The 15,562-nt window shown below is 42.7% G+C and overlaps 1 protein-coding gene across 2 annotated transcripts in view; it reads right to left on the bottom strand.

The window, feature by feature from the left end:
* The window catches only part of NUCB2 (nucleobindin 2), a 31,197-nt gene extending 24,711 nt beyond the window's left edge, over window positions 1–6,486 (bottom strand). Inside the window, exon 1 of one of the 2 annotated variants that reach the window (XM_028732628.2) lies at window positions 6,218–6,486. In XM_028732628.2, the coding sequence (XP_028588461.2) occupies window positions 6,218–6,238 (21 nt within the window). In that variant the 5' untranslated portion in view covers window positions 6,239–6,486. The remainder of the gene's footprint in view (window positions 1–6,217) is intronic. The other variant, XM_028732619.2, reaches the window with a different exon arrangement.
* Between the last annotated feature and the right edge of the window lie 9,076 nt (window positions 6,487–15,562).

The raw sequence follows: 15,562 nt of genomic DNA, 5'->3' as shown, positions 1-15,562 counted from the left end.
CACAAGATTGCACTGTGAATTTAACCTGTCTCATCTTCCAGCATTTAAACACAGCACCCAACATAGTAAGTGTAAGACTGTAACAGGCCAATTTGATGAGCTCTGGGTCAGCCCACTGCAATGAAGACAGGAGGTTATGAAAGCTTACTCTCAGCGATATCAACCACAGGCATCTACAGTTAAAGCATAGTACATTTTGGGGAAGAAACCCTAGCGAGAACCACAGGGAGACATATAGAGAAGAAAGTAATTCTTATCAATACCTTCAAGGACTAGCTGCAAAGGAAAACAAGGCTGCTGTCCCTTTAATGGCTGCACAGAAGAGGGAATTTTTGGCAGGTGCTCCTTGGCATGCAGAGGTGAGAATAGCTGCACCTGCAAGCTTCTGTGTCTTTAATACTTGCAAGTGTGGCTTTTCTCACCTCTCCTGCTAGACTACAACCCCTCCTCCTGCCTTTTCCATACTCAGTCCCTCATGTTTGGCACTCCTCATGTTAACAGAGGGAGAAATGATAACAGAGGGAGTAGCACTACATGAACCCTAGTGAAGGTTGTTGCTCCTGCTGCCTCACATCTGGAACAACCATAGAGCAACTGTTATTTGATGGAATTTGTACTGGTGACTATTTTTTAAATGCACCAAGCTGAGGGGGTATAAAATTGAGAAGATCCATTGGGGGGTGCCAAATTTTGGCCTCACTCAAGTACCAAAGATTACCAAAGTCCACTCTGCAGCAGGAGAGCACCATGGTCTTTAAACCCTGCTTAAGGACTTCAAAGAGGCATCTGACGGGCCACTGTGTGAGACAGATTCTGGATTAAATGGACCTTCTTAGGTTCACAGATGTCTTAAGTATCAAGTGGCTGCCTCTGCCTGGAGGGAGAAATACTTTGGCAAGCTGGACATAAACCTACAAGTTTATGACGACTTCATATCATCCAAACAGAAATTTATCTTATACAGTGGTACCTTGGTTGTCGAACAGCTTGGCTCCCGAACAAATTGGCTCCCGAATGCCACAAACTCAGAAATGGTCCGGTTTGCGAACATTTTTAGGAAGCAGAACTTCCAACGTGGCTTCTGCGGTTTCCGATTGAGTGCAGGAAGCTTTTGCAGCCAATTGGAAGCCGCACCTTGGTTTTCAAACAATTCCAGGAGTCAAACAGACTCCCGGGACAGATTAAGTTTGACAACCAAGGTACCGCTAGAATACTAATTACCTTAAAATACTGAGGGGGATATTTTACACATAAATTACTGGTGAATATGTGCATGAACCACCACTTGACTCCTCTACTGTTGATGGCTGGCAGCTGCATGTGCAAGCTGACTCCATGTTTATTACAGCCTCAGCCCAGTATACCTGAAAGAGCATCTCCACCCCCGTCGTTCAGGCCAGACACTGAGGTCCAGCGCTGAGAGCCTTCTGGCACTTCCCTCCCTGCAAGAAGTGAGGTTACAGGGAACCACGCAGAGGGCCTTCTCAGTAGTGGTGCCCGCCCCGTGGAATGCCCTCCCATCAAATGTCAAGTAAATAAACAACTATCTGACTTTTAAAAGAAATCTGAAGGCAGCCCTGTTTAGGGAAGTTTTTGATGTTTGATCATGTTTTTAATATTATGTTGGGAGCCGCCAAGAGTGGCTGGGGAAACCCAGCCAGGTGGGTAGGGTATAAATAATAAAAATATTATCGCACATTACTATTTTTATTGAAATTATATACCGGAGGTCTCAGGGCGGTTTACAGTCCATTCATATGTGCCATCAACACCAAGGCAGAATTTTCACATTGCCTTACACCTATGATTCTGAAAAGCCCATTCATGATTTGGGAAAGTTATACTTAAGAGCTTTTGATCACACTAGCTGGCTCTATAGCTCATCCGAACACAAATTAACTGACTGGCCAAACAGGAATTCCCTCATAGAACATATGACCTTTCTCCTTAAATCCCTTTACTGGCTTCCTAGCTACTTAGCATCTGGAACAGCCATATTTTCCCGAGCCTTAACCCTGTCTGGCCTCTCCCTCTTTTTTTTCCTATACTGGTTGAACTGAGATGGCTGGAGTAATGTAATTCTCCTGAGATCTATCAGCAGAAGACAAGATCTTTTCAACTCTAAGCCGTAGCCAGCCTGCTTTAAGATGACACGTCATTACAATCTATGTGCCTCCCATCCTCCCCATCTCCTAATTTTGGTTTCCAGAGGGATAGCCATATTAGTCTCTTGCAGCAAAAATACCGAACAGTCTTATGCCATATTTATTGTTGTAATAAATTTGTTAGTCTTTAAGAAGCCAGCAAACTCTTTTTTTTCTTTTTTTCTTTTTGAAACATTACTGACTATAATTTCCAAAGGAGGCTGAACTGTAAAAAAAATACTCAGCCTCCCCACTCCTCTTTTTTTCTTCTGTACAAGTTGGATCTTGTAGAAAAGCTATCCTGGATATATTCTTTCAAGGTTATGTAAGTCATAACTTACCAAAGAAGCAGAGTATGTATTTAGAATACATAACATTTCTTTACGACTTAGGTTTTCTGTATTGTTTTTAAACCTATTTTTGTTGCTTTGGTTGTATGGCTGTAAATCACCTTGGGACTTATTGTGGAAGGTGATTCACAAAATGATAAATAAATGTAAATATGCACCCAACAACTTTGTTGAATACCACCCTTTTATATCCACAATGAAAATATACAATAAAATAATTCCAATTAAACAACATAGTAATGGAAGTCGGAGGCTCAGATAAAGAGAATGCCTGGGTAACCAGGTGTGTCTTCAAAAGCTGGCAAACACCAATACTGATAAGGCATCTCTTATTTCAACACCGAGCATGCTCTGTAACATCAGTGAAAAACCTTCCTCCATATCACTATAAGCTGATAATTATTAGACTCCGGCAAGAATAACTTGATTCCATTTGATCACCTCAGTGCCCTTACCAGGAAATGTAGGGAAAGTTGGTCTTTTGGGTAACCTGGTTCAAAGTTAGATCTTTTAATCCTACATCCTGTCCCATGATATAATATCCTATTCCTAAAAAATCCTTGATAAACAACTGCCCAATTTTCTTTTAAAAGTACAAAAAAGAGAAAATTCTGGTTTATATGGATATGTTTCAATGGATTTCAAATATTTGGATACTTTGAAAATATTTCACCTCATACCTCTTTCCTTCAGGTTAATTATACCCTGCTAAGAAAGTGATGCAAGCCTCAAAAAAGAAGGAAGATCTTGCTAAAGCCATTCTCCACAGTTGCACCATTAAACAGTCAAAATGTGGTCTGTGGTTGTACCTCAAATTTAACTGAACATGGTATTAGGTTTGATGTTCTTCCAACAACAATGAAACACTTTGATGTTGCATTTTCTCCAGTGAGCTCAATACAACTTACGTGGTTCTTCTCCCATCCTCATTTTATCCTCAGCCTAGCCTACATTGGAAGTTTTTAAACAGCAAATAAAGCAAAAACGCTTTAAAATAATAGTGGCTGCCCCAAGTCTGTCAGTAAGCTTCATGACTAAGTGTATTGGGGGGGATTATCAACTGCATCATACTTGCTCAGTTATTTAATAATTATTTTATACAGCACCATCATTATTCCTGAGTCCACAGAGGATGCAATGGAAAATGCAACAGAGAGACAAGAGCAAGAAGGGATGAATGTAACCAAATGCAGTTACACCTTCTTAAAACTGGTCACAGTTGGAAATGAGGATTAATGGCATGAGGATTAAGGGGGTAAACCAAGGCCACCCAAGGAAGGATGTAAGGAGGGATTTGAAGGAAGAGACATATTGCATAAATATTCAGGGAGGAATGCACCAATCACAGGAATGGGGGGAGCCTCCAGGTGCAAATTCCTTCTCAGGGAGCACTCTTAAACCATTTTCAGCTGGATCAACCAACTTGTTTCAGGCAAGACGGGTAAATTAACAATGTGGTTCTATTTAGCATCTAATAAATTTCTGGCACCAAAGCAAAGGTATTCCTAATGATTTGTTTAACACCACCACCAATCCATTACATCAGGAATGGGGAACCTGTGGCCTTCCAGATATTGTTCAACTCGAAATCCCAACAGCTCCAGCCAGCATAGCAAATGGTTAGGGATTAGCTGTACTGTGTGCTGGGAAGTCTGTTCATCTGGATGGAGGTGTGCAACTGGCTTTAAATGAAATTTGCACGTCCTGAAGGACAGGCACAGAGCTTGTAAGTTTGTCTTCTGAGCCAGGAGAGTCCTTATCAGAGGAGGACCAGGAGCAGCCAGCCTTACTACACTTCTTTATGGTTATTTGTCACTTTAGAAGTTTCCTGCAAGACAGAAGGGTAAGAATGCAACAGAAAAATCTTCAAATGGATGAATTTGCCCTTGCTCTATGTGGAGCAGCTGGTCAATCAAAAATGGAAAGAAATTCCCACCCATGAGAAATGAATTACCTTGCTAAATTCAGTGATGGCCCAATTCCCAAATAAGGCTGTTGACAATACTGTACTTAATATAAAAACCTTTCTACATTTTCAAATAAATCTCTTATTAAATTGAACAATGCAGATAAAATCAGATAATGTGATTATGCTGAAATAATTGTCACAGTATAAATGTCACAATCACTGAAGTCCTCTTTTAATCTTCTGAGAAGCCAGGGGGGACCACAGGTACTGGCAGTGACATGAGAAACGAGTGTCAGAGGTAGGCATTATTTGTCATCTGCCAAGGCCCACACTCTTGCAGCAGGCCCACAATCAATTCCCAACATCTCCTGGCTCTGCTGCTGCTCCTTCCTGCTGTCACTACCTGCTCACCTGTCTTCTCCGAGTATTCAAGCAGTAGCAAAAGTAACAAGAAAGAACAACTATCTCCCTTTGGGTAGATATGCAGACTGAGACCAGAAGGAGAAAGCAAGTTAATGGTTAGTTGGGACACCAGTGAGGAGGTAGGCACACTCAGGAATGGCACCCATTGAGGACATCTTGCACAAGGGACCTATCCAGGACTAATGATATCCATCTTATCTGAAAACATGAAGCCCTGAACTGCATTAAAACCAGTTCAGCCAAGGTTTTCTTGTGAATGTAAAAGAAAGCTTGCTTCCCTGCACACTTTCCCCCGTCTTTTTACACATAACAAGGGCTATGATGAATCAGCAACAGGTCACTGCTTTCATTCATTGCTAGAACCATTTTATTTCACAGTGTTTTTAAAGAACTAAATAATCATTGTTCTGATAGCACAATAAAACAAAGTGGCAATATTCTACCATTTAAAGGAAACAACCCACGTGCCTACATCAAGGAGCTGAGTCTGCTTACCCACAGATTAATTTAAGTATAATTTCCCACACACACATTAACTTGGATGTAGCTGACATATTAAGGACAATTGCATAAAAAATAAAATGCAAGGATCTGAAACATACAAACATACAGCGTAAGACAGGCTTAAATATGCAATAATTGGGGAGCTTACTCATAGATTGTGGTCCTACCATGCCCATCTCAAGAAGTAACATAGAAAGCACTTGATTATACTTCAAATACTTTTGTACCCCAACAAGAAAGTAGTTACTGTGTGTGTGTGTGTGTGTGTGCGCGCGCGCGTGTGTGCGTGTGTATTACTTTTTGCTGCATTGTATATTTGAGGACAAGAGTTGCTCACATAATGCCTTTATCACTCCATCCCATTGATGAGTTAAGAAGAGTAAAACTGGGCATACTTCTGACTTTTTAAAAGCCCACTTTTCCCCTAGGTGAACTGATGTCATCACAAGGTCACAGGCGTTAATTCTGCCATTCAAAAGGGAACTTTGACTACATGTGCTAGCTAGCATGAGTATCCCAGGTGCAGCTAACCCCTTGGACCAGCTCCTCTCCATCAATTTAACCGACACCACACTTCTCCTACCTTGGGCAAGCACACTTTCTCAGAAGGTGGCAAGCTCTGCAGTGCCAACAATAGCCATGGCTCACCACCACCCAATTTGACAGCCCCTTAGTTGAAAAGCAAATAAATCCATCAGACTCCCACTTCCCACCCTGCCCACGGCTTAAAATGTGCTGCCAGAATAACCTGTTGGGCAAAGAAGAAACTTAAGAGTGACACCTGTCCACTGAGCTCATTACCCAGGGAAGGGTCCGAGCAAGTGCACCATCCCAGCGGGCAGCCAGCTCGCCCCTTCTGGTCCAGCTTTGGAGGAAACCTGACTTACCTTTATCTCGCTGTGATTCATAGCTATGGAGACGGAGAGATCCTGAGCGTCTTCCAGCTGATGTGGCTTCTGCCTATTGTGTACTCGCGTGCTAGGAGAGAGAGGCAGCCTACAGAGCCCCCAGCAACAGCAGCCCAGTTGCCAGGCACCTGGTGGCTTCTTTTCCGCCCGCCTTCCTGCCTTCCTCCCTTTCCCTTCCCTGCCTTCCTCCCTTCCTTCCTCTCAGCCTCTCTCTTCGCCGATACACCCCCTTGAAGCAGATCTGTAGCGAAACCTAGTTCCCCCGTTCCCATAGTAATAGGCACCACCTCTCGGAGCACGCGGATTGGCGGAGCCTGTCCCCCTTCTGGGCATCGCGTAGGGCCACGATTGGGCGACGGCGAAGCAGCCGTGTTCGGTTGCGCAGGCGGCGAAACAGGCCTGGGGAGGTGCGTTGCGCTGGGGGAAGGTACGTGGCGGTAGCGGCGGTGGGCGGTGCTAGTTTGATTTCCCCGCCCCCCCCCCCGCTCAGTGACGCGCCGCGTTGAGGAAGAATAAAGCCGGGAGGGGGCGGTGAGTTGTAGAGGAAGCTGCCAGTGGCCAAGAAGCCTTGGAAGCAGAGGAAGGGGGAGCCCGAGAGTTATTCATTTTGAATCAGTCATTGTCCCTTGGTCCCAGTATCTGGAATTTCCCGGAGGAGGATCCCTAGGCGCCAGTAAATTCAAATCCCTCCAGGAAAGCAGAGCCCTCCAGAACAGGCGTCCCTTTGCAAATATATGGGATCCCATAATCAGAGCTGTCATAGGAAAGTTTTATTTATTTATTTAATTTGCCAGCCGCTTTATTTTTCCCAGAGCAACCTAAAGCTACTAACAAGCAAACAAACAAGAAAATAAAGCCCACATAGCTACATTAAAACATAAAATTTTATGTTGTGAACCGCCCTGTGATCTTTGGATGAAAGGTGGTACAAAAGGTAAAGGGACCCCTGACCATTAGGTCCAGTCGTGGCCGACTCTGGGGTTGTGGCACTCATCTCGCTTTATTGGCTGAGGGAGCCATCGTACATCTTCCGGAGGTCGTGTGGCCAGCATGACTAAGCCGCTTCTGGCGAACCAGAGCAGCGCATGGAAACGCCATTTACCTTCCCGCCGGAGCGGTACCTATTTATCTATTTGCACTTTGACATGCTTTCGAACTGCTAGGTTGGCAGGAGCAGGGACCGAGCAATGGGAGCTCACCCCATCGCAGGGATTTGAACCACCGACCTTCTGATCAGCAAGTCCTAGGCTCTGTGGTTTAACCCACAGTGCCACCCACGTCCGAAAGGTGGTATACAAATTGAATAAATAACAATAGTAACAATAATAACAGAACCAAGAGGAAAGTGAAATAAGAGAAGTTATGGTAAAAGAGTGTAAATAAACTTAGGGTGGCTTTGCAAATTTGTGTGTGTTTGCTTCTGCACTTCTGATACTGAAACGCAATGGCAGAAACATTGGTTCAACCACGTTAATAGTCCTTGCATCCTTCAACTACTTGATCTTTGGGCTTTTGGAGGGCAGGAGGAGGAAATCAGAACCCTTTGGGTTACACTTAACACTGATGCAGAGCCAATGCAGTGGTGCGGAAGATCTTGTGGTACTTGGGATGATGTGGCTATAATGCTAAAATCTGTGGATTACACTTTTGAATTGGTTTTTAGCTGCCTCTGATGAAACGTATGGCATATTCCAAACACCCAAAACTTGATTTTGGGATAAAAAGATTTGAGACTCCTCACTACCAAGGAAATGTAATAAATGAATACTGCATAACACTTATGTCTCATCTCAAATGTAACTGATCTGTAGAGAAGACTTTACAACCTGAAAAAGAGACAATGCATGTACTTTTATAAACCAAGAAAATCTTTCATTAAAATTATTTTTAAAATAATAATAATTTGAGACATCTAAAGAGAATTTGTAAAAGCTCAGATCATATCAACTCAAAACAATCGTAATCCCTATGTACTTGATCAAATGCTGGAGCGGGACTTTCATTTTCTGACTTTTAGTTAAACTATAGGAAGTGTTTATGTTTTACTTTGGAATCAAGGTTATTTATATATGTATCTTCACATGTTCTTGTCATATTTGGGTTTTCTTTCTCATAAATCAACATTATAGAATGTGAATTATCTAGCTTAGTGTCTTTGTAATTTTGGTTTTTTCTTCTTTTCATTCATTAAGGGAATGTTTATAATATTTTAAAAGTTTTCTAACATGTACTAACATCTACTCATACCAGAGTGGTTCTCCAAGATCTTATGCAGAGGAATTCCAGTTTGGCTTCCTGAAAGTCATAGAACTATAGAATCATAGAGCTGTAGAGTGGGAAGAGACCACAAGAGTCATCTAGTCCAGCCCCCAGCAATGCAATAGTCTTTTTGCCCAATGTGGGGCTCGAACCCACAACCCTGAGATTAAGAGTCTCATGCTGTACTGATGGAGCCATTAACCCCAATGCAGGATTTACTTTTGGGTAGACATGCACTTGAGTCAGGTCAGAAGTCTATCTAGCTGGGGACAAATCAAGCAAGGCAAGATAGCAGTAGTATAGCTTAGATGGAGGAGGGAATTATTAATTGTACAGAATCCTTGCCCCTACTGGATATAGTAGCTTATGAAACATAGAAGCTTGTGCATCTGGTAAAATAAGGCCATTAAGTGGGGTTTTTTAAGTGCACCACCCTGCAAGTCAAAATAGTTTTAAATTAAAGGTTGTAAACAAATGTGCTGTACATAAATCTTTTTTCTGTATAGTCAAACCTAAACACAAGTCTTCCAATTGATATGATTGCAGGGGAAAGGGGCTTCAGGAGGGGATCACTGGTGTATTAGGGGAGCTATGCTGGCGTATCCATAGACACATAGAATTGTAGAGTTGGAAGGGACCATCTGTTGTGTTGTGGGGCTTATGCCAAATCCTATAGTCTCTCAGCTGGCAGATCTTCAATAGGCCTGAATATAAAACCATGTTAAACTTTGAAGAAATGTGTTTATTGCTGTCGGCCACATTGTTCCACAGTAAATGCTACCCACACACAAAATAAGCAAAGTGCTTTCACTACAGTTGGGATGATTATTTATACTGAAAAGAGGGAAACACACATTGCCGGTAATCCTCACAAAACAACTCTTCCATTTCTTAGCAGACAGCTGCAGCAAAACATGATCTATTTCCCAGTGAGAGCAAAAAAATCTGCAGACTGCCAAGTGTTTTCCTTTTCTCGAAAAAGGAGGAAATAGCACTTGGCAAAAACATACCACATACCTGTTGCTAAGAAATCTAGTTTCTTCCTGAAAATGATGCTTAATTTAGAATGCTTTCAGTGCCATGCATCAACTGTCATTTCCATGTCTATCAGTTCTTGGGGTATATATCCTGGAAAATATATGTGGTTCTTCAAACCAATGTTCATTCAAAGATTTAGTTCAAATGAACAAACCTTCATTGCATTTAAATTCCTCTGCTAGTCTCATTAAGGCTTGTTTCCATATGTTTTGGCAACAGAGTAGTTGCTGTCCAAAATCCCTTCCTTGTAACTCAGAGAAGTGTAGTACTGGTGTATAGTCCTCCTCCCTGCCTGTGTGCATAGCTTCACTTCTAAAAAACAAGATGCTAGGGCCCATGTCTGTCAATAAATACCACATGGGGCTGTTGAAGCAGCAGAAGAAGGCCTGAGACTACTGTGCAAACTCTTGACTGATTGCAGACCAGTCTGCAATGTACAAAAGCCATAGCTGTCAAGCGTCCCTTATTTGAAGGGACAGTCCCTTATTCCAGCGCCATGTCCCGCTGCTGTCCCTTATTGATGGATGTCCCTTAAATGATGTCCCTTAAATTTCGAAGGAAGCAGCTCCTCTCCCTCCCTGCCGGCCAGGGAGGAGGGAGACTCCAACTTTGTTGCTTGGCTGTGTTGCTCACCCAGTAAGAAGTCTAAGAGTGACTGGGGGGTGGAGCTTGCATGCCTTGTGCTGATCAAATCGGCTGCGTTGCCTGGGGACTCGCCTTTGCTCAGCGCTTCCCAGCAGAGAGGTGACGGTGGTTTTCCTTGAGGCTTCATTTGGCTGCTGGCTGGGCTTTCTGCCTTTGGCTCAGAGGGGCTCAGAAGTTGAGCATACCTTTGCTGAGTGCTCGGATCAGAATCGGATGGATACGTCATCGACGGCCCACTCACCCTTGCCGGTGAAAAGGTCTGTCTGGAGCGGGGGCACATGGTGGGGGGGAAAGGAAAGGAGATCTCGTGGGGGGGGCTTTTGAATTTGTTTTGGAGGCTCCTTCGATTGACTTATGGGGGGGGGAGAAAGGAGCTGGTTGACTAAAATGGTGGGTGACTGGCGATCTCGTGGCGAGGTGGGGAGGCTGTGTGTGTGTCGCTAGTTAATGCAAGCTGAGGGGTTTTTTGAATGCTGGAATGCATTTTGTTGCACGTGCTGCTGCAAACTTTGCAATGCAAAGCCAGGCCGGGGAGCCATCTTAAGTTGAGGCTGCATAGGCCTTGTGGTGCATGTGATTCAGATTCTATTCAGTTGAACCTCTGGTTACAAAGTTGGTTGGACAGTGTTCTCGAAGCTACCATCATGAGTTTGACCAGACTGCAGGAGGACAGGAAGACTGGAGTGCCTGGAACAGGTGAGGCTGCAGGTCCCTTATTTTGGCTGCTGATCCCTTATTTTCAAGGCTGCTGGTCCCTTATTTTCAAATCTGTAAGTTGACAGCTATGACAAAAGAACACTAAAAAAGACCCATGCGTGTTTCAAAGGCTATGTGTATGCACAATCTGTATAACAAGGCATGAACAGGACTCTTGTTAGTTGCAATAACAAAAAGTGAATCTGTGGCAGGAAACAATAGGAAGCTCAGTCCCCTTATTGCTCACACAGAGGAAGTCTGGCCTTCAAGTTTTTATAAGGGTGAGGTCTTGCCACATTACTTTTTCTATAATCCTATACATCCATCTTGTAGTTCTCCTATCAGAGTAGGGCTCAGTGATGAAAGACAAGTTGAAACACTTCCCGGCATCCACAAGGCTCTCAGATCCTGCCGCAGGGTCAATCCTCCTAATGCTGGGTCTTTTTTCAACAGATCTCATCTATTCTCCTGATCCTGGGGTGTTACCATTAACAACCAGCGCTGGATTTATGCACAAGCTATGTAAAATACAGTTTCAAGTCTTGGGTTGTGAGGGGCATCTAAACAAGCAAGCAAACAAAAAATACTGTTATATTGTTTCTGAGAGTAACACCAGACTGGTATGGATGCAGGATGGTTCACTCAGCTGCCTGTTTTACTGGAAGAAAGCTGTATGAGAGCACTTTGTTTCCTGTTCCAATGAAATAATTCACAGAACTAGACTTGGAAGGGTTTGGCAATTGCTCCAATCTCCTTAGCAACTTCCTGTATCTCATTCTCACACTTTGAGAGCCGTGACAGTAGGCCACATAGAGAACAAAGCTTTTATAGTCCTAATAAAACATCAAAGGAAATAAATGTGATTTTAATTTCTGAAATTCCTTCTTAATTTCCACCGAGCACCAGTAGATACAGAAGTGTCTTTATCACAAGAAGAACTTTAAATATTGAATAAATGAGCACAGTTAAGGTCTTGACAGAGTTATTCAAGCGCCAAGCTGTAATCTTAAATGTCAGAAAGATGTACCCTCAGTTTTAAATTGTTGCTTCACTTGCCATTATTGAGGGCATATCTGAAAAGAACATTTGGTATCTGTAGCAATTAGCATACTTAAAAATTCACAGAGAAATGCCAGTCAGATACTTAATTTTAAGAATTACATGCAGCTTTCACGTAGTTTATTACACCAGTCTCTGCTGACAAAAAAAGCAATGTGGAATAAGCTTTGGATAATTCTCAACACATTAACTTCAATTATTTTTCCGATTAACCACAGAAATTGTAGAGCTATGAGAAGATGCACAATGAAGTTGTTGTTTTGCTACGATCCCATTTGAGAGTTGGAACTTCAAAACAACAGCCTTGCTGTGTGTGACAAGGTTTTCAGGTCTGGGAACACAGCCAAGGAGTTTTATTTGAAAGGCAATGCAAGGATATTAGGATAAACAACCAGACATCAATGGAAGTTTAAAAGCTTTATTTCTTAACCAAATGCTACACATCTAGGGTGTCCTCTCCCTTATGGAGAATTACCCTGGAAATTAGATAGGAGGAGTTATCCTGCCTAAACAGGCTAATCCTAATCCCTGCCCTGGCACTGAGAGAGAACTGCTTTTATGTAGACATGGGATGGAGAACAAAATCCAATCCCCCTGGGATCCAGAATGCCATGAGCATTTTGTGTATAATGCGGATCAGTGGAGGGTTGGTGGAGCAATTACAGCCAGTCTAGACTCTAGAGAATGACACTGGCTGGCAGCTTCTGGCAGCGTTGCCACTGAAGAATTCAGCAGGAAGGAGGATGGAGATGAAACTATAATTAGTTGACTCTGCCTGTCATTGGCTCTGGCTCCACCTACTGTTGGGCTCCCTTCCTTTTGCCCTAGCAGTCTCAATGGGCACCAGCCTCTGAGTGCAGAGACAACCTAAGTGGTAAACAAATCACCTTTCCATTCCGCCTGATGAAGCGTTCCATGTGCAGTAATTAAAAATAAATATCTATTTTGCCCATCTGTTTTAGTAAATTTTGTTTGTAGTATTTTATTTGCAGTTAACCCCTTCCCCCATTATACAGACACACACTGGTTGCCGTTTTAGAGTAACTGAAGAGAAATCTCATTGTCATTGCTCTCCACAATCAATAGTCACAACTGCAGCCTTGGTTAGACTTTGTTTGAAGCTGCACAGCAATGTGTCAATTATGTCAAGGAACAACATGATCTCACCAGCAAAATATGAAGAAGCACAGGGAGGTGGATTCTTCAGGGTTTAGATAATTGGATATAGAATGGCCAAAAGTCAGTACTTTTGGAAGCACTAATGAAACAGAAAGCTGAACAACAAAATTAGTAATTGATTTCAGCGGCTAACATGGGTCAATTAGGTCTAGTACCCACGGAAAACATTTTATGCACTTACTGCCTGTGGCATGAAGTCCATACCCTGCATAGATTAAAATGTGTGAACAAACTTTAAAATTACACCTGGCAATGCATAAGAACCATGCAGTGAGTTTTGTACATTAAAGAAGATTGAGACTTGTGTATCTTAAACAGCTGTCCCTCCTTTTGCTCACACTACGTGAGAAACCACTTTTGAAAATGGGAGAAGTTAAAAAGCAGTTTGTCATATGGCAAGAGGGTCTTCAATCCAAAAGGAAATAAGAATTATCCCAGGCATGCAGAAGCTCTTGGGCTTATATAAAAACTTATTAGGGGTCCAAGTTGTTTAGGGTTTTTGATATTAATTGAATAGCTTTATCTCGTCCATCGTGTTCTACTTTTTGGTATTCCTCTTGTTATTGCTGCTTCCCCTCCGTCACTTAATGATAATAATAATAATAATAATAATAATAATAATAATAATAATAATAATAATAAATAATAAATTTTATTATTTATACCCCGCCCATCTGGCTGGGTTTCCCCAGCCACTCTGGGCAGCTCCCAAAAGAATTAAAAGAACAATAAAACACTAAAAACTTCCCTAAATTTCTTTTACTATATTCCTTTACTGAGTCTTTTTCTCTCTTTTTGTAGGATAATTAGTATTCTTTAGCCTGCAGATAAATTGCAGTAAAAAAACAAACCAAGAATAACATATATTATTTTGCTGGTTCTTTCAGAGATAACTAGGCCAGATCAATCAGTTCCAACATAGCAGCACACTTAATGTGACCAAGTAATAAAACCCAGGATGGAGCTATGCAGATAGGAATAAGCTACTGTAAATTCTTACAGTCCATCCAGGGACAAGGAACCACTCACCTGGGCGTACCCCTTTACTTTCCCTAGTCTTAAGTGAACAGCTGCAATTCCTTCTTGCTGTGTCACATTCCAGTGGGTGTCCTCAGGGCCCTCACAGGATTTAGAAGCAACTTGGCAAAATATTCACCAAGGAGAGCAAAGCTGAAGGTGCAGCACAGTCCAAACAAACCAGGGTCAAGCGGAGGGGATAATTTCAGGTCCAAAACATGATCCAGAGGCAAAGTCAAGCAACGGTCAAAGGTCAATATCACAGGGAGTTCAGGCAAGATACAACACAGCAAAGCATGCAAATTACACCAAGGAGCCCAAAACCTATGTTGTTTCCAGAGAACAGAAGGCCCGAGAGGGAGACATTGTAAACTCCCTTCTTGTAGACCACACCCTAACCACAGCTGCTGGTAGTGAAGATGTTTCAGGAACTGCTTGCTTACAAGCCACGCAATGACTCTTAGGTCTGTCAACGCATACTATGCTGTTGTTCTTCAGCCAAGACCCGGACCTTTTGGTGCCAGTATTCCTGAGGACTGGAAGCCGGGCCCACCTTCTCCCGTGACAGCAAAAATGTTCCTCAGCAGGTGTCTCCTCCTGATGGCCTCTCAAGGAGATCCTCAGCACTAGATCCAGCTCCTCAAGCTCCTTGACATGTTAGGTGTCTGTGAGGGAAAGTAAGGGAGAGGAGAAAGGGAGGGGAACAGAAGCAACCGTCAGACTGAAGGAAAGGACAAAAGGAGAAGACTCAGTCTAGGGCTGCTTCAAAGCCTTTGGGTCCCCCTGCTCCACGCACACACACTCTGTCCTCCTTCCTCCACTTAAGTCTCCTGCTGAGCCAGGAAGCCACCACCCCGCCTTTCTCTGAATGGAAAGAGGCTGAGGGAGCCTTGAAGGAAATTAGGAAGGGAGATTGACTATTATTATTAAACAGGAACAGAAAAGGAAGGCGGGCAGGCGGGCTGCAGCACCTTTCTGTATGTTCGCTTAAAGAAGGTATATTTCCAGGGGGCTGCAGAGCAATTAAAAAAAAATTTATTTTTATTTACAACATAGTCAACAACAACCCATACATACAAACAAACCCACCACCATTGACAATTTAATTATCAAAATAAAACTCCTATCCCCTTACACAAAGAAAACATAACATAAAAATAAAAAACTTCCTTTATCCCGCAAATGGCCTCCATATTGACTTCTTGTGAGAGCAATTTTTTTAAAAAAGGAAGTGGTAGGCCAAATAAGTTTGGGAACCTCTGACTTAGAGTCTATAGTTCAGCAAATCCTGCCTCAAATTAGAAGGTTAATTACAACACCTCTAGAGCTAATGTCTGTACTTAGCTGGAAGAAAGCTAAGTACAGTACAGACATTACTGTACTGGAAGTACCTACTACAAGGAAATAACGGGCAAACAATGCGGCAATTTC

Source organism: Podarcis muralis, chromosome 1, assembly GCF_964188315.1.
Source record: "Podarcis muralis chromosome 1, rPodMur119.hap1.1, whole genome shotgun sequence".
Taxonomy (NCBI): domain Eukaryota; kingdom Metazoa; phylum Chordata; class Lepidosauria; order Squamata; family Lacertidae; genus Podarcis; species Podarcis muralis.
Note: the sequence above shows the minus strand (reverse complement) of the source record. Positions and strands in the feature narration are given on the sequence as shown.